Raw genomic sequence first — 23,585 nt, 5'->3', positions numbered from 1 at the left:
GACACACTGGCCCGAGTTCGATGGATTGGGAATTCACAATCCGAAAATATTGCCCGATGGTTACATCAGAAGCTACGGCATGCTGGACAAAAGATAATGTGGGCAGCTGCTAAAGCATGGGGGCTGCCTGTACAGCTATCTGATATCGTCCAAGCATGTCAGGACTGTGACGCTTGCTCGAAGATGAGACCAAGACCGTTGCCTGAAACAACATCCCACATTGCTAGAGGATATAGTCCTCTTCAGAGATGGCAGGTTGATTACATTGGGCCCCTCCCTCGGTCTGAGGGGGCGAGATATGCCCTGACCTGCGTTGATACTGTAAGTGGACTGCTGCAAGCCTATCCCGTACCAAAGGCAAATCAAGCATATACAATTAAGGCACTCACTAAACTGATGTCTGCATATGGGACACCTCAAGTCATCGAGAGCGACCAAGGGACTCACTTTACTGGAGCGATGATACAGCGCTGGGCAGAAGAGAACAACATTGAATGGCGATTCCATCTGCCATATAATCCAACAGGGGCAGGCCTTATTGAACGCTACAATGGTATTCTTAAGGCTGCCCTGAAGACAGACTCCCAGTCCCTGCAGGGGTGGACAAAAAGATTATACGAAACCCTGCGGGACTTGAACGAAAGACCTCGGGATGGCAGACCCAGTGCTCTGAAAATGTTACACACTATATGGGCCTCCCCTCTTAGGATTCAAATTACAGGTGCTGATAATGAGGTAAAACCGCAGGTTGGTAATGACAATAATCTTCTGCTCCCTGCCCCTGAGAATCTAAAACCAGGAATCCATAAGATAAATTGGCCCTGGAAGGTGCAAGTAGGACCCAAGTGGTGTGGCCTACTTGCACCTTGGGGGAGACTATTGGAGGTGGGAGGTTCAGTTACCCCCTCGGTGATAGGTACATGGCCTACTGACATCGTGGTCAATACTCCGGTCTTTATTGCTAAAGGGACACCCATCATGTCCCTATGGCAGATCAGGACTCCTCCTCTGGTGCCAGATATAGTTATACAGCCACAGATATCTGGCCAGAGGGTATGGTATCGGAGGCCGGGACATAATCCGGTGCGAGCAGAAGTATTGACCCAAGACAAGAATACGGCCTGTATCTTGCCCTGGAGGGCAGACCTTCCTCTCCTGGTACCCTTGAAACATCTGTATTACTCTCCCTAAGATTCTAAGCCTCTAGGACCATCAGAGAACAATTTGTGTGGACTGATGAAACGCAAATGGACCTGCACCTCGAGATGGCTTGTCTCCAGTAACATCTATCAAGCACTGGCCCACGGAAGATCGTGAATACCCATCCAATCATCATTTGAATAACATCAGCATTCGGTGCGACGGGAAATTGTATCAGCGTCGCGTTGGGTCTCTGTGATAAGGGAAAACTCACCTAATCATTGGTTCACGCTGTGAAGGGGTGGAGTGTATGGGAGATTGGTAATCACAGCCTGAACCTCTGATTAATCAGCTGAGGCAAGTATGGGGTCAGCTGTGGGAGCACAGGTGAGAGTGATGTAGCTGTGCTCCCGGGAGGGGTGGAGCTTGACTCCATCCCCTCTGAGACCTCATTTAAGGGCTGACTCCCACTGGAGCAGTATCTCTTGGAGATCGCTCACCAGGGAGGACTGCCTCAGCTGCTTCAGTCAAGGCACCACCGTTGGTGAGTTTTCCCTTTACTCATTCACTTATATACCTTCTGTACATTTTGTTTCCATCTGTACATTTAAAACCAATACACCATTTCATCAGACTGTCCCTTTGCTGCCATCTGTCACACAGCAACAAAATGTAAGGAATATTGGTGGGAAGGTTCAATCTCTGCCATACCAGCAACATCTGCCTCTGATGTTGTGGGCCAACATGATAAAATAGGATACTCTACTTTTGATGCAGTCTTCATGTTAGTTTTTGATACCATTACTCACTACAGAACATATAAAAGTTATGGGATGTAAAACATTTATTAGAAAAATTTAGTTTAAAAATAAATGCAATTTTAAGCATGGTAAGAGTAGTGAACTTGCAGGCAGAAATAGCACAGACAATTGAACTGGGCAGCAGCAGTTTGTGAAACATGGATTAGGGAAGTGAGCAGTGATTAGATTTGGCAGATTACATACTAGAGGTCGCACCTACAGGGGCTCATAACTTAGCAAGATGTGAAACAGAGAGAGGTTTGCTCAGTTTTTGGCTTGTTCTTTAGCAATGTCATATTAATTCAGTTAGTTTAGGGAAAGTATTTCACTATGCACATATATCAGCTATGCTATTAAGGCTTATACATAGCAGTTTTTTAAAGTTTCTTTCACAAACTCCAGTTTTCACTGGTTATCAGGTGATGCAGAAAATATATTTTTAGTAAAAAACAAAACCAAACAAAAAAAAAAACACAAAACAGAGGGTTTTAATGTAAAACTTTAAAAGTAAATAATTTTAAGACTAATTATGATAAGACGTTCTTCAAATATTTCAGCAATTTCCAAGTTTTGGTGGATGAATTCTCAAAATGTTAAGAAACAACAACAAAAAATACAAGGCAGAAAAAAAAAAAAAAAAAGACACTCAGGAAAGGACAAGCATTTATTATCTCCTCTTCTCGCTCTTCACAAACATCTGCAAGTTCTTTCTGCTAAAATTACAGAGAATCATAGAAAAATTCCCATTGGAAGAAACCTCAGGGGGTCTCTAATCCAAACTCCTACTCCAAAGCAGAGTTAGCTCTGAGATCCCACCAGGTTGATCAGAGTTTTTTCCAGTCAACTCCTGAAAGCCTTCAAGAATGGATACTGCACACCCTCTCTGGGCAGCATGTTGCAATGCATCACTATCCTAATGACAAAAAGGCTTTTCCTTATGTTCAGTTATATGGGAACTGCCTAGGATAGAATTAATTCTATTTATAGCATCTTATATTGTACAGTGGTTTACATTTGTGACTAAAACTGTTGATAGCATGCCAGTATTCTAGCTGTTGCTGAACAATGCTTGCACAGAATCAAGGCTTTGTTTTTCATTCTGTCACTTTCAGTGGTTAGGCTGGAGGTAAGCAAAAGAATGGGAGAAGAAACAGTGAACCCTGAACAGTCCACCTGAAAATGATATTTCATGCTGTGTGATACCAGGCTTGGCAATAATACTGGGTGAGGTATGAAGGGGTACACAGTGGATGCAAGCGGAGATGATAGCCAATGACTGTTTTTTCATCCTTTGGTTCCTTTATTTTTGCTTTGCTCTCCATCCTTGCTCCCCTTTCTTTCAGTTAGTAAGCTATTTCTATCTCAGTTCATAGAGTCTTCTCACTTCTGCTCTTCTGACTATTCCCTATCTACTTGTGGTGGCTGGGGAGGAGTGAACAAGCAGCTTGTGGATTCTCAACCCATCAAATCAGCCTGAACTTCCCAGATATAGTCTGTCAGTTGTAGTCAGTCATTCCTGCTGTGCAAAGAACCTGGTTCTGTCTTCTCAGGCCTGGGCTCAAAATGCTTGACCATCTCACTAGCAGTCCACTGGACTTTTTTGTTTATCAACTGAATACTGGCTTCAATATGGAAATGATGGTATCAATGTTGGAATATCATAAAAGTTTGCACCACAAGGGCCCCAGAAATGCTCACACAAAAACACCAAATGCAAGTCTGAACCAATGCAAGGTTGACAGTGACAGTTTCCAGAACTGCATAATTACTGGTGATGAGTAATGGCGTCACAGCTACAAGCTGGAGTCAAAACAGAAGTCCATGGAGTGGTGACCTGTAAATTTCTCATTGAAGAAGTTCAAGTCACAGCTCTTAGCAGGTAAAGTGATGCACGCTGTCTTTTGGGACAGGAAAGGGGTGATCCTTTTGGACTTCCTGAAACCCAGACCAGCTATCAGCTCTGACTTCTGCATGATAGCATGGACTAAGATGAAGACTTGAACTTCCGTAGTCAGTCCACAGAAGAAAATAAGCATTCTCTTGCCCCATACCAGTTCAAAGACTGTGGAGAACAATAACAATCTTAGCTGGACGGTAGTCTGACTTCCACCTGTTCAGGTCAATGAAAGGTAGACTGCATGGGCAATATTTTCCTAGCAAGGACACCATCACAGCAGCTGTGAAACAGTGGGTCACGTCTGCTGGTGCAGATTTTTACAATAGTGGCATGCAGGCTCTTGTTCATCCCTGGCAAACAGGCATATCTAATACCAGTGAGTACACTGCAAAGTAGTGTTTTGGATATGAGCATTTGCTCTATCAAATAGTGCCATTGTGCTCTTTGTATCTGCTGTAGTTTCCATGAAAATAAATAGGAGGCAGTATTTTCAGAGAGGCCTACATATTTATTGATGATCCAAAATACTGGATGCAGTATTCTAGATGTGAGGGCTAAAAAAAGAGGAATACCCATTTCTCACAATCTACTGGCCATCTTCCTGCAGCTGCAGAGTGGGATGTTGTTAAAATTCTTTGGTAACAGGGCACATGGCTGACTCATATTCAGTTTCTTATTCATCCACACTCAAAAGATCTTTTTCAGCAGAGATGCTTCCAGTAAGCCAGTCTGAACCTTTATTGATGGCAGGAGTCATCCCTTAGGTAAAGAACTTTGCACTTGTTCTTACTGAATTCACAAGATTCCTGCTTGTCTGCATCTCCAGCGTGGCTAGGTCCATCTGTATGGCAGCTCTGTACTCAAGCATATAAACAATTTCCCCTCATACTGGGGTCATCTGGGAGCACTGTAACCGTGCACTCCATCTTCTGCTCCAGGTTATTAATAACAGTGTTTGAAGGATAAGTCTCAGTCTCAAGAGAATAGCATGAACCATTAACCACAATAATAGATAGTCTCATTCCTAGTATCCCACAATTTTTTACCTGTTAAGCTGTCCGTTCTTGCAGACCTAGGTTAAATAAACAATTCTATTTTGTGAATATTACCTTTCCTTCATGCATTTTATAATCTTGCAAAAATGTATGTAGCATTATGAGATTCTACTCCAGATAAATCACATTCATATTCTACAGTATGACAGATTTTTTTTCTGCAAAGGTTATCAGTGAAACAGGTATGAATGCTCAGTATAAGAATTTTTTCTCTACAATAAAGGAAGAGAAACAATTTTTTCCCCCCTCCCCTCATTTTTCTTTCAAGGAGTACCATTTCAAATGATAAATGGATTAGTAAGTGTCAGTTACCTATTTACAAACCAGAAACAAAAAATTACAGTTGAGAAGTGTACTTGAAGGGTTTCAAGGAGAAATATATGAGCTCCAAGAGCCATCTAAATGCTTTATCCATCAAAGAAGACTTCATAATTTCTCCCAAAATAATTTTAATCTAATTCTTAATATGACTATCTTTTCAAAGTAATCTCAGTTCTGTGAACAATGAAGATTTTACTACACTTTAAAAACATCCAATAGTAACTCAAGATAATATCCCTTTAAATATTAACAAGACACACTAGGTAATAGCTAGATGCTAAAAAAGTGGAGGTAATTTTCCTGGCCTAACAAATTACACAAGCAGAAATTTAGATGAAAGTGTTGCCTGGTGTCACAAGCTCCACCTCCTCTGGTTGAACATTCAGTACCTGGCATGATACAGAAAATTATATTTCCAAACATCATCAGAGAAGTCAGATATTAAAAGAACTACAAGGATATTGTAAAATCCAGTAGAAAATGTAAAAGAACTAAGAAAGAAGAAAATGGGCAATATACCCAAGAGTGAAAATATGAGCAGTTTGCAATATCTATATATTGCAAAGGAATGAAAAGATAAGAGGTATAAACGACAAGTTACTGCAGGACAACTAATTGTGGTAATAATGAAGTAGCAAATTTGATAAAATCAAAGACCTATGAAAAACATATATGACCCATCTCCTTAAGAGCAAGCAGAAAGCAACTTTTTCAGCTTTTCAGTCTTTTAGAAAATTAGTAATATTCTAAAAAGTAGGAAAAAAATAATCAGAGCACTTATATCCAAACTAGGTTTGGTTAGGCTGAAACTGGAAGTCATGCTAATATGATTATATCACTTCCAAGATACTGTATTACCCTTCCACTGTACAATGTTGTGTGTAAGAACTCATCCAACTGCTATTACCTCAATAATCTTTTGAGTTGAGTAACCTGTTCTCTCATACTTAATAACAGTCAAGACCAACAGATATATAAATGTCTGAAATATTCCTTGCATTAAAGCCAACAATCTTAATCTCTTTCTTAATACAAATACATAGTTCTAGGCAAAAAGTTAAGCAAAATTCATAACAAGAAAATAGAGGATTATACTGAGTACATTAAGACATAATTCTTCTAGCAATTTATATTCATATAAATACATACCCCTCTTCAACAACCTTTTTTTTCAGTAAAACATTTTCTTCAATTTGAACTTGACAAAATTCCAGAAAAGCTGTTGATTCTAATGCTTTGATTCCTTCAGCTGTGGGTAAAGTATTATAATGCAAGTTTTCACCATCAAGAAACTGTAACCTTGGAAGGACCTCACATAGTGAAGGCCTTGAAAAAGAAAAAGTCATTATTAGTTTCAATTTAAAAGAAGTTAAAAATTACACCTTAGTGAAAAAAACATATAACAAGGCAGAACATGACAACAATTATCGAAGTATTCATATGTGTTCTTATTTCACATGTAAATATACTAACAAAAAAAATAAATCAATAATAAACCTTGGAGCTGATACGAAGAGTCAGTTTCTTAGCAATACATTTTTGGTATACACTGCTGAAATACTGAACATAGGAAGGTCAAACATATGTTTAATTCATTATGTCTAGTACTTCACCTGCCTGAGCAATAGGAAAATCTAACACTCCTGTGCGTAAACACCTGCACGGTATTTGATTAGTAGGCAACACAGTAAACTGTGTCATAGATTTGTACGGTACTGATTTTGCTGACACATGTATAGACCTAGATTTAAAAACTGCCCTGAATACAAAACATTACCAATTTTAATACCATAATGATTTGCATAATAATTTACATAAAGCAATATTATATTCAGTAGGACCAACAGGAAAAAATCCACCTTTGTACTTGGGTCAATGAAAGGGATGACAAAAGAGGTAACGTCTTTTTTTTACAACAGTAGGGGCCACTTATGTAACAATGAAAATATTATCTGCTATTTTAAAAAATTAGTTACCAATTCTTTCACTTTTAGGTTACTGTAATTGGTGATCTTGTTTTACACATTTCTTATACTAGTTTAAGTTTTAATACTGCAAAATTATTTAAAATAATGCATCAACACCCAATATTTTCATTAGGCTATTGATATACAGGAAAAAAATATCTATTGTAGGCTATAAGTTTCTTTGCTATAAAAAGAGTTAACACAGCTTTCAAAATGTTAGAACTCCCTGACTATTCTCTGTGAAGATGAAGGACAATTAATTAGCTCAGATAGTATACACTACATTTAAAACTAGCAAAAGTTCCTATGACTGAGTTAGAAAACTTCTAAACGTGGTTCAGTTGAATAGATTATTAGGTTTTTGCAAATATAAAACATTCCTTTTCCAGTGTTTCTTAACTTAAGAACAATACTGCCAGAAATAGATTTGAAATAAAATTATAACTTTCGACAGACGATCCTTGAACACATAGGGGGCAATTACCAAAGCAGATGCTGAATAGTGGAACTTTAAAAAAGATGCCATATCAAAGGTGATTGATGCTGAAAGTATTGTCTCTTAGACCTATGGGATCTCAATGCTAGTTTTTCCAGCTGGGCCTTTCTTGGTGAAGGGCTGAGCCAATATTTCACCTAGTGAAAACTTCCTGGTGAATATTCTGTCACTTAAGAGTCTCTATTAATCATCACAGCATTGAAACACATTCCCATAGGAGTGCTCATACTGATCCAAGGGTTTAATTTTTAAAAAGCAACTTCTTACTACTTCACTTTTGTTGGTGTTATCACTGGCTGGACATGAAAGTACTAAACCGCTTGGGAAAATTTACAATTAATTCCTTTGTTGGTATCAAGAGGTTATGTAAAGTTCAAGGGAACACACTGCCTGAAGTTATAGTCAATGCTGTATTTGGCAAATCCATATTTTACCGTATCTCGTACTTTAAATCCTTGAGACAAATGAAACTCTTGTTTAATTAGAAAAGGTGCATTGGGTCAAATAAGCCGAAGTGTCTGTTCATATAGTTAAATGGGAATTCAGAAAGCTTTTCCCCTCAAGATTACAGAGGAAATAACAGCTAGTTCTCTCAAAAAGTAGAAATTAAAGCAATGCAAATGAGAATGTAACATACTGTCACAGTCACTGAACTTTATTCACAAAATTACCTGCATGAATCATGGAAATGTAAATAAGGCTGTTCATTAAAGGGAAAAAAAATAAAACTCAACAACCAAAAATCCATAGGAATTTATTTGTACAGCTGACAAACAAATATCCTGAACACTAATATTACATGTAGGTAATCTAAAGTATCAAATACATACATAATTTAAACACATTCTTATGTAATACTGCAGCATAAAATCTCATATTTAACTGCCCTGCAATTACAGGAAGACTAGTTTTAATTATAAAAAATTACATAAATAGGGAAGTAAATGTTTGTGGAAGTGGTCTTATATACTAGAGACTTTAAAAAAAACATCATGGTACATTTAATGGAATCACACTAAGAGTTTACAGACACTCTACTTCTACAACATACACCTGAAACATCACCCACAAGTCTAAAATTGCATTTCCAAATTGTCATTTTGCTCTCAATGGCCTGTATACTACAAAGCAGTAATTTGAGCACACTGTACATTGATTGCTACTATACTTTCACTGAACAGTTCTCTCAGCAACTTTTAAGTGTTCATGGATTGGTTTATATTTTGGATTTCAGATAACAAAATTATCGACAAACCAGGAGACTTCTACTAAAAATATATATATTTTTTAAAATCTATAAAAAATGATATTTTCTTAAAAGCTATTTGAACTCAGGAGAAAATAAGCAAGTAGATGACAGCGAACAGTTTTAGGACAATATCAGTTTGCAACTGGAAGATATAGACTGAATTCCTTTGCTCCTTACACTATGTTCTATAATCTCTTTCCTACTACAGAATGGGAATTACCATTATTAGTCCCATAGTGGGTATATTTTTCCAGAGTTTCAGAAGAATCTCTGGTCACTAATCAGAAAAAGGTAACTAACTACCAGCCTCCTCTTAAATTAATTACCAGTGTAGGATGATTAACAGTTGAAATAATATGTATTTATCCAAGATGTTATGCCATATGACATCTCAGTATTCTCTTGGCCACATATTTATGTGGGTGTTTCTGTTTTTAAGGAGACTGATGAAACAATGCATATTTACATTCAAAGAACTCCAGCCCAAACAAAAATCTCTAAATGGCTAACATTGCCCTTACATTTTTTTCCACATGAAAAATCATTAAAACTTTTAAAGCAAAATTATCAAAATTATATTTTTCCTAACATAGAAGTGTTAGTGCATACATATGTAAGTGTAAGTAAAAGTACTTACACTATACATAGTGAATGTTTTCACAGTTTTAGCAAGATTACACTAGAAGTAAATTCATGCTGCATACAACTGGGTGAAGAGTAATCTGAACATTTATTTGGAGAGTCAAATTTAATGTATTTTGACTAAAAACATTTGTTAACAGTTTTTTTTTGCTGTTTTATTATTATTATTATATATTTAATAATTTTTATTTTATTTTATTTTATTATTATTATTTTTTTACCTCCAATTCCTTTCTTGGAGAAAAGGATTTCCACTGAGTGACAACTCCCTTAGATTATTGCATCCATGTAAGCATGAAATGACACTTTTAAGGTCTGTGATGAAGTAGGAAAGAAAATAATATATCAGTTTGAATGTGTAACAGGACTTTCTATTGAAAATCACAAACACCAAAACCAAGAAGCACTGCAAACAATTTTGTTACCAATACAGTACAATTATTAGCATTATCTAGAACATCTATGTTTGAAAAAAATATATATTTTCTGTATGTTTCATAAATAATATTTGAACTATGTATATTTAGAACAATTAATATTCAAATAATTTTATAATATAGTTTAGAACTTTTTTGAATGGCTTTTAAAAATGTTTTTTTATGTGACTCTTAATGTTTCTTATACAATAGTGTTGGAGGAGGTCCAGAGGAGGGCTAAGAATATGATCAGAATGCTGGAACATCCCCCATAAAGGGACAGGCTGAGAGTTAGGCTGGAGAAGAGAAGGCTCAGGGGGACCTCATAGCAAACCTCCGGTAACTGAAAGTGAGCTACAAGAAAGCAGGTAGCAACAGGATGAGGGAAAATGGCTTTAAACTGGAAGAGAGTAGATTTAGACAAGATGTTAGAACAAAAATTTTTTGCTGTGAGACACTGGAACAGGTTGCAAGAAAGACTGTGGATGTCCACTTTCTGGAGTCAAGACCTGGCTGAATGGAGCTCTAAGCAAGCTGGACTACAGGGTAGTGTCTATAGCAGGAGCTAGAACTAGATGATCTTAAAGGTCCCTTCCAACCCAAACCACTCTATGATTCCATGAACTCACCTGATAAGCAGTTATTTTTGATATCCAGCTTTTCCAAAGATACAAATGAATTTAAAGGTACAAGCTCACTTAAGCTAAGAACAAAAAAGAAGATTTTTTTTTTCAATAAAATAGCATTTCATAAATATACAAGCACATTTTACATTTATTAAAACTAACTCATTCAGCTATGCAAGGTGCTAGAATTACCTAAACTTCTTTATCTTAAAAGCACTTAGCCTTCACAGCAGGTCAAGTTTTGCTACTTCATTGCTACTGTTGTGTTGCGTTTTTTTTTTTTTTTTTTCATCCAGTACATAATTCATTCTATTTATGTCCTTTAGTTCTGAGGATCTGAAGTCTTGCAAAATTTAAAAAGTTCAATTGGCTTTTCTTTAAGCAAGATGGCTAGAATAACATGGAACACTCGGACCTGGGAGAGGAAATAAAATCTACTTTTCCCTAGACCATTTCCTTCATTTATCACCAGTTTGTTTCCCTTTTTCACTCATCGCTTCTCAGATCCTAATTTTTCTTCAAAGCTGTATTTCCTAAATGGTCAAGTTTGCACTCTCTTGTAACAGTTTTTTAGCACTCCCTTAATTGAGCACTGAGGCAGTGTCTATTGAAGTGCCAGTTATACAGACAGCTACAAAACTGTTTTTCTTGCAATTGGAGCCTTTCTTGCACAACAAAGCAGAACCAAGACCATGACAAAATTCCTATTTAGAGTGATGAAGAATAAATTCAAGGAAACTGAGCTTTCATCTGTACAAAGGATGTTGGACTGGGTATTAGCATAACTATTGATATTGTTATTAACAAGTATTATTAAAGGTTTCTTTAAATACACCAAGGAAGCTTGTGAATAAGAATGAATGCTTAACTGTTCAGTCACCTTGCAAGGCTGTTTCCAAATATTACCTTTCAGATTTAAAGAATTACTTCTGGTTTATGTTAAATACAGATAGGGAAGGAAAAAATAAAAATCAAGATGTTAAAAATCTTCAAATAAAAATAGAATTTTTACATATAAATACACACAAAATCAACTATATTTTTTAAAAAACATACTTTTAGGTAACTTATTTTATTCCTGCAAAGACAATATTTAAGCATAGTAGGAGAATGGTATAACAAATGGCACTGGGTGTGGTCACTTCTAATGGTTAATCGTCATGGGAAGCAGCATTTTTTCATAGGAATATTTTGAAAGCTCTAATTCACAATTCCTATGGTCAGAAACACGACCATTCAAAAGCTATAACCTAATTAAAATTTGCAATTGTTCAGAGCCAAAAATGTTTGTTTGTTGCTAAAATGTTTGACTATATCTTACTCTCCAGTACGGGCATTAGAACCGAAATACAGTGTTGGACTTAATTCTGCTTAAATTCTTGACAAAACATTGGTTTCTTTATTCTTTATTCTTGTTGATAATTGCTATAGATGCAAACAAAGCAAAATAAAACTTCCTCATCGGCAAAAATGTATTTTTATATGACAATACATTAATAGTAAATACAGAGAAACAGAGATAAAAATCAATTGAGTATGTGTCATTACACATAATTCTTTTCTCAAACCATTATTTTACAGTTGGCCTGGTTCTAATTCTGTTCAGTTCTATCACCTCCATACTGGTTTTCCACAGAATCAAATAAAATGTGAAGAAGCATTAATTAAAAAAAATCATGAAGCCTCATAATAACTCTTGTACTCAGTACAGGAAATAACATCATTTTAGGTTCTCATGACTAGTCAATTACACAATATGTACACAATATTGAATATTTGTATCAAATATAATTTTAGTATGGCTGAAAGACTGAAAATCCATGATACAGATTATTCTTGAATACATGAATCTACAAGTATATCTAAGAAAATAAATGTCATACTTGAAATGAGCAACTGAAACGCTACTTTTACAATACTCTTCTTTCTACAAAAGATACTTCAAAATTTTATTTACGGTGAGTTGGGCTCATGGATCTCTCTAAGTATATACTGTGGTGAATGAGGAATTCTATTTGCCTGCTGGACTACCCTTGCCATAATGCCTGTTGGCATTATGAGAGTTAAAACATTTTCCTGCCATTCTCTAGCTTTCCACTTACTGACATTCTTTGTTAATTTTTTTTCCCCCAAGAAAATTCAAACCAGAAAGACAAAGGACATTACCGAAAACTTAATACTACTTGACCTTGTCACATTAGCCCAGGGCATATGAGAGATATAAATTACAAAGAAGACACAAAAGTAAAATATATTTGAAAAAAAGCAAGCAATAGCTTCCTCTTTCTGCTCCCATTTAGGGCTGTAGCAGGACAGGACATAGACAATCACACACACACACACACACACACACACACACACACACAAAGCCAGAAAAAAATAGAGAGGAATAGTAGCAAGTATGCAACAGAAAATGAAAACTGCTTTCTTAACACAGATGGCAGTAACTCTATGATGGCCCAAATCTTCCAAAAAAAGGAAGAGAAAGATAATAAAAACAAAAAACAACAACAACAAAAAAACCCTTATGTTAATCTAGGTATTTATATAATGTTTATTTCTTTTCCATAGTTTAAGAGTAAGAAAAATTTAATTAGCAATATTCATCATATTTTAATTAATAATTAAATATAATGTAGGCAATCTATCAGTTATTTACTTTTTTCATGAATAGCCTAGTAACAAGCATTCTTCATCAGTATTGTACATGGTGCTACATTTAGAAATAAACATATGTTCAGCAGAAAATTTCTGAAAATATGAAAAATGTATTGTAGAATAAGAGGAGGAAGAGACTGGGGATGTATGGAACACAACACCATAACTTTTTCAGGATTTACTGGATTCAATATCCCATGACAGTTAAACTTATTATGCTGACTCCGGAAAATTTGTTAAATTCTCAAAACAGAAGGGTAAGCAACATGCATGAAGAAAGAATTAATCTGATTTTTTTTTTACCATTTCTATAAAAAAAAAATTATTAAGTAGTATGTATTTAGTTCCAATAGCACATGAGCAAAAAAGTTCAGACAGAATTTGATCCTTGTCAAATCAGTATCCCAGATGTCATAGTACTTTTGCAGCTGACTACATTATTTTAATATTAATTTTTTACCTACCACACAAGTTATCCTAATGAAAACAACAGAAAGCAAAATGAATTTAGGCGTGTAAAAACAGAAATTCAGAGGGATATATTTGTCTATTGTGATGTTGCAGAAAAAAAATGTAAAGACCAATTGAAGAGCAGATTCAGTGTCACTTTGTAGAATTTTTTTTTTAAATCGAAAAATACACTAACCAGTAAGCTACAGAATTAAGTGACATTACATGTAAATAGAAATATCACGTGAAATCTTATTGTGTTTTAATTATGTAATTTTTTTTTTCTCATGCATACCTAAATCTTTATGTACAATATAAGGAAAAAGAAAATGTTCCTTTTTAAAACTAACTGAATGTTTAGCTTTCCAGCTGCTGTAATAGAAAGTGCAGATCTTCATAGACATAGTGGCACAGTAACTAGAACAAGTAGGCATTCCCTGCTGACTTTGGTTAGCTGTGTATCAACTAACCACATGCTCCGTGAGCAAAAGCCACAGCAAAATACTCAATAAAAGCAGAGGTGAAAAAATTATTGGCACTTTTATATTTGATGCATATGTAGTTCATCACTACATGCTATAATTCCCTGTTGCTACACTGTAGGTTTTAAAAAAAGGACATAGCTTTGGAGTTCTAGCTTTAGCAATTTTTGGTTCATGATACAAAACACCTCAGAAATCAATAACATAAATTAAAAAAAAAAAAAAAAAAAAGACTTGTGAATAAGTGTAATTTTTTTCTTTTATTTTACTTTCTTCATTTTTTAAAAATATACAGATTTGCAGCATTACAACTATATGAGCTTCCTGCAAGCAGTAAAAAATCATAAAATAGTACTAGCTGCAGGATGAAAGTAGAAGAAACAGATTTTCTTTCAACAGATTACTCCATCACATTCACTGTTGCTATACAGAACATCTAGATACTTATGCTGTACTACACACATATGGAGCTGCTTATAAGTACACATAAAGCGAGTGTAAAAGATCAGGCTACTGAAATGCCAGGAATCTGAAGGCCTTTAATGTGCATTTATCTTGTCTTGTTCGTCTCAAAGATTTGATATAAAGTACAGATACTTTAAGAAAATAAAGATAATTGTTGAGTGTTGGTTTTTGTTTTTGTTTTCCTTTGTTTTGCTAATTTGCAGTTTGCTCATCTATAAACATGTGCTTATCTCAGTTTAGCACAAGAACTTTAGTAGATTAGATATTCTGGCCACTGGACAAAGTAGTGTTTGGATAGTAAATAAAAAGTATAAGATCATGTGACATAAAGTAGATCTACATGGCCTCGTTCTTAAGATTTTATCTTAATGCAGTTTTGAAAATTTTTCATTGCAGACATAGCCATCACTAAATGTAAAAAAAATATCAAGCCCCAAAACCCCCATTATTTCAGAGAATATATTCTGTTTATTGTGGTAACAGTATGTTCTACGTGTTTAGGTGAGACAAATTACTTTCAGAGTTAACATATCACAAGAAGAAAATACATTTTTTTACTTGCAAAATCTATTTGAAAATCTGGTCATTCTAATTCCACAGATATACAGATGAGCCTATGAAGTTGAATAGAAAGACAGTTATGTCATACTTCAGAGCATCCTCTAGTTTTACGATGCTTGTTTTGGTCCCTCTTTACTAATATATGCCTTCAAACCGAACCCTTATGCTGATAAATGAGAGAAGGTATGCAGTATTAAAACTTGGTTTGGGAAGTATTCATACATCATGTATATGAAAGAAAAAGCAGCCCAGTGAACATTCAAACTTGGACATTTTAGCTCTAGTAGTCATATTCAAAATGACATTTAAAGTCTGTTTTGAATAAACTAGCTGAGAAATGTAAGGGTTGACAGACATACTCTAGAAACAACTGTTAAAGAAAGAAAAAAAAGAAACACTATGGCTTTTATAAAGTTGTGATGATAAAAAATTATTGTACTATAACATTCAACACAGAAAAATATTTTTCATAGTTACTGCTGTTTTGAATTCTCATAACTAAAGGTAACCAGTGCCTTTACTGGTCAACAACACACTTTCCAAGAATATCTGAAAAAGATAGCGATATTTTAAGCATACTGAGAATTACAATTATCTAATAAGCGTTATGTTAGTAAATTGCTCTGTTTCAACTACATAAATGGAAGAATCTTTCTTTTTTACCTATTCTGAGACAGCAGAAGAATCTGTAGCAGGGGCATCCAATACAAAGAAAGCATTCTCACAGAAGAAATGCTATTGTCATCCAAATATATTTCCCTTAGGAGAACATGATTTTCCAGCTTTGGAAGCTAAGTATAGAAGAGAATATTATTTAAAATTCATGTAAGTTAAAGAAACAACAGCAGTATTTTTACCACGTGCTTTTCATCAATCATTGTTAAATACAAGCAAAAAACACATTTTGAATATATATATATATATATCAGTTTCTTATTATATACTCACTAATTGTCAAACAATTGCTACAATTCAGGTGGTAAATATTTCTCAATGTTCTCCACATAGTTTGAACAGTAAAAAAAAAATTCCAAAAGAGGGAGTCAAGAGCCATACTCTTATTTCTGCTGGTTATTGACAATAGTTTTTTGCTCCTGGATATGTAAGAGAATCATTAGCAGTAAAGATGATTAATTGCCCACTTAGAAAACTACCTTTCTATTTAGCCATTCCTGAAAGTAATCTAAACTGGCATAACATCTGGAATGACAATAGTATTTTAGGACATTTTAAACAATCATCATTGCATTGAAGACTAGTTGTGATAAACCAAGGAAGGGAGTATAATTATTGAGGGATATAAAATTTAATTATTGAGTGTCCAATTTTCCAAGGACTTAGGAGCAAGAAAATACTTAGCTACCACTGATGGCAATTCTTCTGTTAGAAGAATCACCAAAAGGAAAACAAAAAGCAAATCAACAAACAACTAATATCTCAGGCAAACAGAGCACACATGATCAATAGCCTGAACCACATTACCATTAAGAAAAATGTAGGTACTGAAAACAACCACTTAATTCAAGGATTTTACCTCCTGGAGGTTATTGCCTTGTAACTTCAGAATTTGAAGCAGTCCACAGTTCTCAATGCCTTCAACTTGTGTGAGATGATTGAAAGAACAGTCCAGATGTATGAGAGTAGGTACTTCACAAAGACCTTTTGTGCTAATTAACTGATTATGATCCACAGTTAATTGCTGAAGGTTTTTCAGTGATTCCAAACCACCTGAAAATTAAAAGAAATGACCTGAATTAAGCCATCTTAAAATAAATTAAAAAGAAAAAAGCTAGTTTCTACCTTCAAGTCACAGTAATTTTAAAATGGCAAGCGTTCAGTCAAAATAATACAATTACATAACACACCGAATATTAAAGAGACAACATCCTGTATGTAAAACAAATGTTATGTCTTATAACTTAAAAACAGTGTTTCAGGTAATAAATATACAGATATTTAATTATTCTAAAAGAAACTAAAGCATACTTATCACATACTACCCTGACTGCAAGATCCAGCTCTGTATTTTCTTTTTTCCATGCTCAGGTAAGAATAAAAAGGGAGTCAGCACCATCTAGTGGCCTCAAAACAATTTCATTTCAGAGAGCATTAGCAGTAGTGAAACTTTTATAGCACAGCAGTATTGATCTATTTAAAAGCACAGAATTAACATAAAGTAGAACAAAGAGGACAGACTAAACATAGAGTAAGAAAAATCAAAATCAAGGAGTTAATACAGGATCTGGAAATTTCCTATTTGGTGTACTACACAAATTGTGTTGTTGTTGTTGTCATTTTTTACATTTCCTTCTCATCATCAGTATTAGAATGAACATCACCCAGAACAGACACATCAACATTATAATTCAAGTGGGACCACAATCTATTCTGAACTATCTAGTACAATCAAAGAGAAAAAATACAAAAGAGAGAATTATATAATAAAAATGCCTGGTATTTTAATATTTCTTCTGTACACACACAAAATAAAAAATATGCATGAAAGCCTTGTGCGCATTTTCAGAAGATATTGTCTGTTTTTCATATGATACAACCAATAACAACAAAGGAAAAAGCCATTCTGTTAAAAAAAAAAAAAAAGAAAAGAAAAAAGCACATGGTTTCAGAAAAAATTGTAGAGAACTCTAACTTAAGTAACACAGAAGCTAGCTGAGTAGAGCTTCAATCTGTTGATGTCAAACTGTGAAATGATTTAGCTAACACCGCAGTTCTGAAATAACTTCTAATCATGACAAAGGTGAATGATGCAGGACTAAAAGGTGACTGTGAACATGAAAATGAAAAACGTACACAGAAACAAAAATAAAATTGAAATGTGTTTGATAAAAATACTTGATGTACTTTCTTAAAAACAACAGGTCCAAAGAAAGATTTTAGATTAGCTAGTTATGCACTTTTATTCTTCGGATTTTAGCCAACCTACTTGTGCAATTTCAGCAAATTAAGAAAGCATATTTTTGTGAATCAAGTCAAAATGTTACTTCTTCTCTAACTCCTTGTGTAAATCATCTTCCAAATACATAAACATTGAAGTTCAGTATACTACTGATTCAATGACCTAGTTTGTGAGCATACATCCTTAAGTGAAAAAGCATAACAGATGTATTTCTTATACTTTTAATGTTATTTTAAGGGTCTTCTGTTAACTCATTTTTTCATCCAACTGATGATATATTCTAAGAAGAGGAAAGAAAATGAGAGAAAATGAGCATGCCTGATGTGTCCAACCATATGTTATTAAAACACAAGTATTATAAATATAAATAAGTGTAGCAACCAACAAAAACAAAAAGCAACACCATATGCCCTTTGTTAAAGATGGATGAACAGAGCCCACTGCATTGTACTGCAGCTTTGAAATACTGGTTCCAAGCCAATTTTAGTGAATATTTACCCAGTCAAATTCATGAGAAACTTAGTAAATGTAACACCACATTGAACAAAACAGAAAGTACAACAGGTACATGTTCCATAGAAAGTTGTACGCAGTTGCTTCAATCCTAAAGTTCATTCTTAAAGTAACTTTGCAGACATCTTTACCAAATGAGGTGCACCTCAATGAACGATCACAAAGGCAAAGCATTTTATAACCTTTTCTTTCATTATTTCCCACTAGGATACTGATATGATTTTATAGTAAACATTGATATCCCAGTATCTTTATTTGTAGATAATATAAATTGATCATAAATATGACTAGGTCAATATTGCATATAGTAGGAAAAAAACCCACAAAATATCAGTATGATCTCTAAATTTAGACTTTGTTTCTATGCATCAACATTTTTTTTCCTTAGATTTCCAATTTCTATTTGCAATACACTAGCTATTACAGAATTTCACTACCTGTCTTCACACTGTTGCAATTTTGTGTTTTATGGCTCTTTCTTATACAACAGAAACCATTTTTAAAAAAAAAATCTCTCAACTGATTGTTTCATTCAACAGCTTAAAAATCATTTTAAATTGTTTTTCAGCTGTACAGCAAACTCCCACTACATATACTTTAAGAAGTATTAACAGTATAAATCGGGGCAAATGAAATAATCAGAATCTCCTTAATTTTTTTCTACTCCCTATTCAGATGTCTTTTCAAATACTACTTTCAGATTCAGCACTGACCAAGAATTCAGCTAGAAATTTGCCTTTTTAGTCCTCCCTCAAACATTTCACAAGTTATACACAAAACTTAATACTTTGTCACAAAGAATTTCTTCTTGATAATAAGAAGACATTATTTTAATGGACAAATTTCTGAAGATTAATTTATGTTAATATTGTAATCCTCAAGTGACAGAGTGATTTCTATTTTAGTGGCATTTACAAATACCACAGTATACCATGTACCAAAACCCAAGCCAATAGAGCCATAGGGAAGCTGTTAAATCTAGGTCTGCTCAACCTGCTGCAGTACTTAGCTGGGTAAAATTTGTTCCTTTCTTCCTGGAGAGCTTCTTTTCATGCAACAATCTGGCAATTTTCAACTAGCTTTTTTCAACTGTTAATGCTGCTTATGAGGGACCACTAATGGTCTTCCCTCTGTATTTGATTTTAAAACAAAACAAAAAAACAACAACAAAAAAAATCAGTTTCTCCACTTTAGTACAGCAAGGATGACAGTGCTACTGTCCGATCTTTTGTCAGTTGAAAAAGCTCTGGATCCTGATTATTAATACACTATACAAAATCTATACAGCACAAGGCTCACATTACAATTCTTTATGGCTTGCCAGGAACTGAGACAAAATACCTGCCCCTTAGGCACTTCACAGGCAGAGAGGCGGTGCAACAGGGATTAAATCAAGTCCTTGTTCACTACATGAAAAATTGCCAGCTGGCCAACAGGTATCTCTTGGTCTGAAGTTTTTTAAGTGCTGATGCATCTGTTGTCGGCAGGTATGTGAATGATACCTGTTTGACTACCTGCTAAATGGTCCAAAATCTGCCAGACCTAACAAATATTATTTACAGATGCAGTTTGTTATAACAAGTGTCATAGTTAGGCACATTAGATACGCCTAAATGGGTTGCGTGACTGCATGTTAAACTCATGTGGTTTTTCTAGCTTTGGGACACCCAGCAACAATGAAGAGCAAGAAAAGGAATTAAGTATGGAACAATAGTTTGGAACCAGAATGGGCAGCATGTTAACAGAAAGAAAGGTTGTGGTCTAGTGTTAGTATGGTTAGCACACTTCACATAAATGTGAAGTTGAGTACAATTTAAAGTACATCTGTGTCCTAAATCCATTTCTTCATTCTCTTTGGGCTTAGCTGTTGGCTGGTTCGCTGGTTCTGAATCTCAGGAAAATATAACCTTGCATATAAACAGCACAAATATTCAGTTATTCAAATTGAAATGACTTTTCATTAATTTTCTTACCAATTCGAGTGATTCTATTGCAAGAAAGTTCAAGACTCTGGAGATTTATGCAACCATCCAAGCCACAAACTGATGAAAGGTGGTTGTTATTCAGAATCAGTATACAAAGATTTTCCAGATTTTCACAGTCAATTACCTGAATGTTGTTCTCCTGTAGCAAAGGAAAACAAGAATATTAAGTAGCATCTGCAGTGAATCAGCAGAATTAAATGTAAAAATATAGTAGATTATCACCATCACTTATTTTTACCTTAAACTTCTAGCTAGGAGTAAGGGCATCTCTTTCTCCATTAAGAAAATAAGTTCATGAATCAGAACCTGCATTTTTGTGTTCAAGTGGTATAGAACAAAAATGTATCTCACACTGCATTCTGGGTATGAAAACACCCAGAAGATGAAACAAAGTGTGTAAGGAGAATCTGAGGACACTGGGGTATTTTCCAAATACACTTTGCTAGCTTTTCTGGGAGACTGATCTGAAAAATCCATAGGAAACACTATATTTTCCAGGTACTAATGAAGACAGCATTAACTTTGATGGCATCTTATTTATTAAAAATGAAAATCTGCATTTAGAGGTCTTTTGGTTACTAACATTAACACTGTTCTTAGCTAATATTCTTTCTCCAAAAGTTCTTGCTCTTTTAACCTCTCTCACCTCAGGCTCTTTCAATAATGCTTCCTCTGATTTTCATTTCACTATTCACTGCCCTTGCTGTTTGTTTCTGTTGAGTATCTTCAGATACTCAAGAAAACAAAACAATACAAAAATTAAATTCCTTGCCTTTGCAACCAACAAATTAAGCCAAAAAGTCTAATTCCTATTCCTACCAAGATTAGGTGCTAGCTTCTTCTCAGGAGAAGATGCACTAATGCTTCCAAAGGAAGCCATAACACTGATTCCTCACAAAAGAGGCTGTTTCTTCATTAACGCTGCATGGAAGACAACAGCCTAATCAGTCAGTATAGTCAACGTATTATTCTTATTAATGTATATTACTAAGGATGAGTAAAGCATAAATAAAAGTGAATCTTCTAAAATTTTCCTCCTTCATCAAAGTATTCTGCTGTATTCCAGTGAGACAATTCTGTATATTAGAGTATAAAATTTGAAATGAAACAAAAAAAATGAAACAAAAGCAACAACAAAAAGAATTAAACAGTTCTATACATGATGTTATTTGATCTAGAATTTTTTGTATGTAAATACCAGCCTTAGAAAGACTGCCAGCTTAGGCATGCATCTTATGTTCTCATATTACTATTGTGCTTTCTTAGATCAATGTACCAAAAATGAATGAATCACAGAAATTACATTCTCAATAGATAAGTCAACTGAGAAAAGTAAAGAAAAAAAGTACATTGGAAAGAACAGATGTTGCTTACTCACAAGTCTACCATCAATAATGAGGGCACACTAACTTTCTTTTGAATGAGTGATGTTAAACATGAACAAAAAAAAAGATTTTTCATGTAAATTAAATTCCAGAACTAAGATGCACCATACAGAAAAAATGGAAAAAATATCATCGTCAAAAGTTAAATTTAGAAGATCTTTTTGGATATTGTGCCGTAACAAGTACCCAGAGATCATGTCACTAGTGTAACATGCCATGTAATTCCTAGAGCATTTATGTGAGTAATTTTCACTAATATCCAGGGTTTGCATTTCAAAGGACCTACTCCTGTCTAAGCTGAACACCTGCTGTGGTGAACAGTACCTACCTATATATTCATGACCTCAGTTATACTGAGGTAATGAATATGTTGTCAATCAAGTCATAGCAATATTAATTACTATATATACTAGTATATAATACTAGGCTGATAATATCACTTTTCTTAGCATAGGTTGATTCATTTGTGGGATGCTGTTTTAGTGCAATGCAAATTGCTATGTTCAATGCAAATCTGCTTCTGTAACTCAGTTTATTCTGGGGAGTACTTTATTGATATTCCTATGCTTTTTTTCAAAGCACTAAAATCTACATGCTGTTCAGGGTGGTAGTCAGAAAAAACACAAGCTCTGACCCTCTCAAAAATCTTTTCCAATCTAGATGATTCTATAAGTCTACTGCAAAATCACCTGAACAACAACACTGACAGTTTTCACCCTGTTATAATAAAGAATCAAATATGCTTAATACCTCCACATTGATGTACTTCAGGTCTTTGCAGCTACTTAGCCCTTCCAGTGCAACTAATCCACAGCGTCTCAGAGTCAAAACCTGTAGATTTGAACACTCCGACAGTGTTGAGAGGCTACAAGCTGGCAAATCTTCAAGTGTAAGTGTCGTGATCTACATTTTAATTAACACAATAAACAAGATTAACTGTTACTATATTGAACATTTATTATAGAATGTCACATTCTAGTTATTTTCTTTAAAATAGAGACAAAAGTACATTTTATTGACACATTAGAGAATGTAAACAACAAATATGTTAATCCTTTCACATTGATAGGCCTGATCTATTAAATGGGAAAAAATATAAAAAGTCGATTTGATTTTAATATGCACTTTAAAATAAATAAACCTGATAATGTACTAATGATAGTGAATTTGAATGGAAGATTAAAACTAAGAAAATATATTAATAGCATTGTTTATTTCCCATCTTGCTATCATGAGTGCACGTGAACAGATGGAAATAGCTCATATTGAAAGAGTATGTAGTCCAGTATGTCACCTCAGAGTGGATATCAAGATGAAAGCACAGAGAAAGCATACAGCAATACTCCATAGCTGCTGAGAACCAAGGTGTTCTTTATGGCAAAACACTGTCTATAAGTTGACCATCAATTATGTCTTGATTCTGGAATAGACTAGTCTTTCTTAAAATTCTGAAGAATACAGATATGGAAGGAGCTTAAACACAGAGCTATATACAAAAGCAAAGCCATTTTAATTTAGACGAAAATAGAAGCTAACACCTCCTGCCTTTCATAATCTTAG

General features: G+C 34.5%; 1 protein-coding gene across 1 annotated transcript in view; it reads right to left on the bottom strand.

The window, feature by feature from the left end:
• The window catches only part of LRRIQ1 (leucine rich repeats and IQ motif containing 1), a 98,105-nt gene that overhangs the window by 67,001 nt on the left and 7,519 nt on the right, over window positions 1-23,585 (bottom strand). The window contains exons 9-15 of the mRNA XM_072339853.1: window positions 22,776-22,928; window positions 20,629-20,779; window positions 16,760-16,953; window positions 15,889-16,016; window positions 10,613-10,686; window positions 9,789-9,882; window positions 6,363-6,539 (exon numbers count right to left, since the gene is read on the bottom strand). Of these exons, the coding sequence (XP_072195954.1) occupies window positions 6,363-6,539; window positions 9,789-9,882; window positions 10,613-10,686; window positions 15,889-16,016; window positions 16,760-16,953; window positions 20,629-20,779; window positions 22,776-22,928 (971 nt within the window). The remainder of the gene's footprint in view (window positions 1-6,362; window positions 6,540-9,788; window positions 9,883-10,612; window positions 10,687-15,888; window positions 16,017-16,759; window positions 16,954-20,628; window positions 20,780-22,775; window positions 22,929-23,585) is intronic.

Source organism: Excalfactoria chinensis, chromosome 1, assembly GCF_039878825.1.
Source record: "Excalfactoria chinensis isolate bCotChi1 chromosome 1, bCotChi1.hap2, whole genome shotgun sequence".
NCBI lineage: Eukaryota > Metazoa > Chordata > Aves > Galliformes > Phasianidae > Excalfactoria > Excalfactoria chinensis.
The sequence above is the reverse complement of the archived record's forward strand: the minus strand, read 5'-3'. Positions and strand labels throughout refer to the sequence as shown.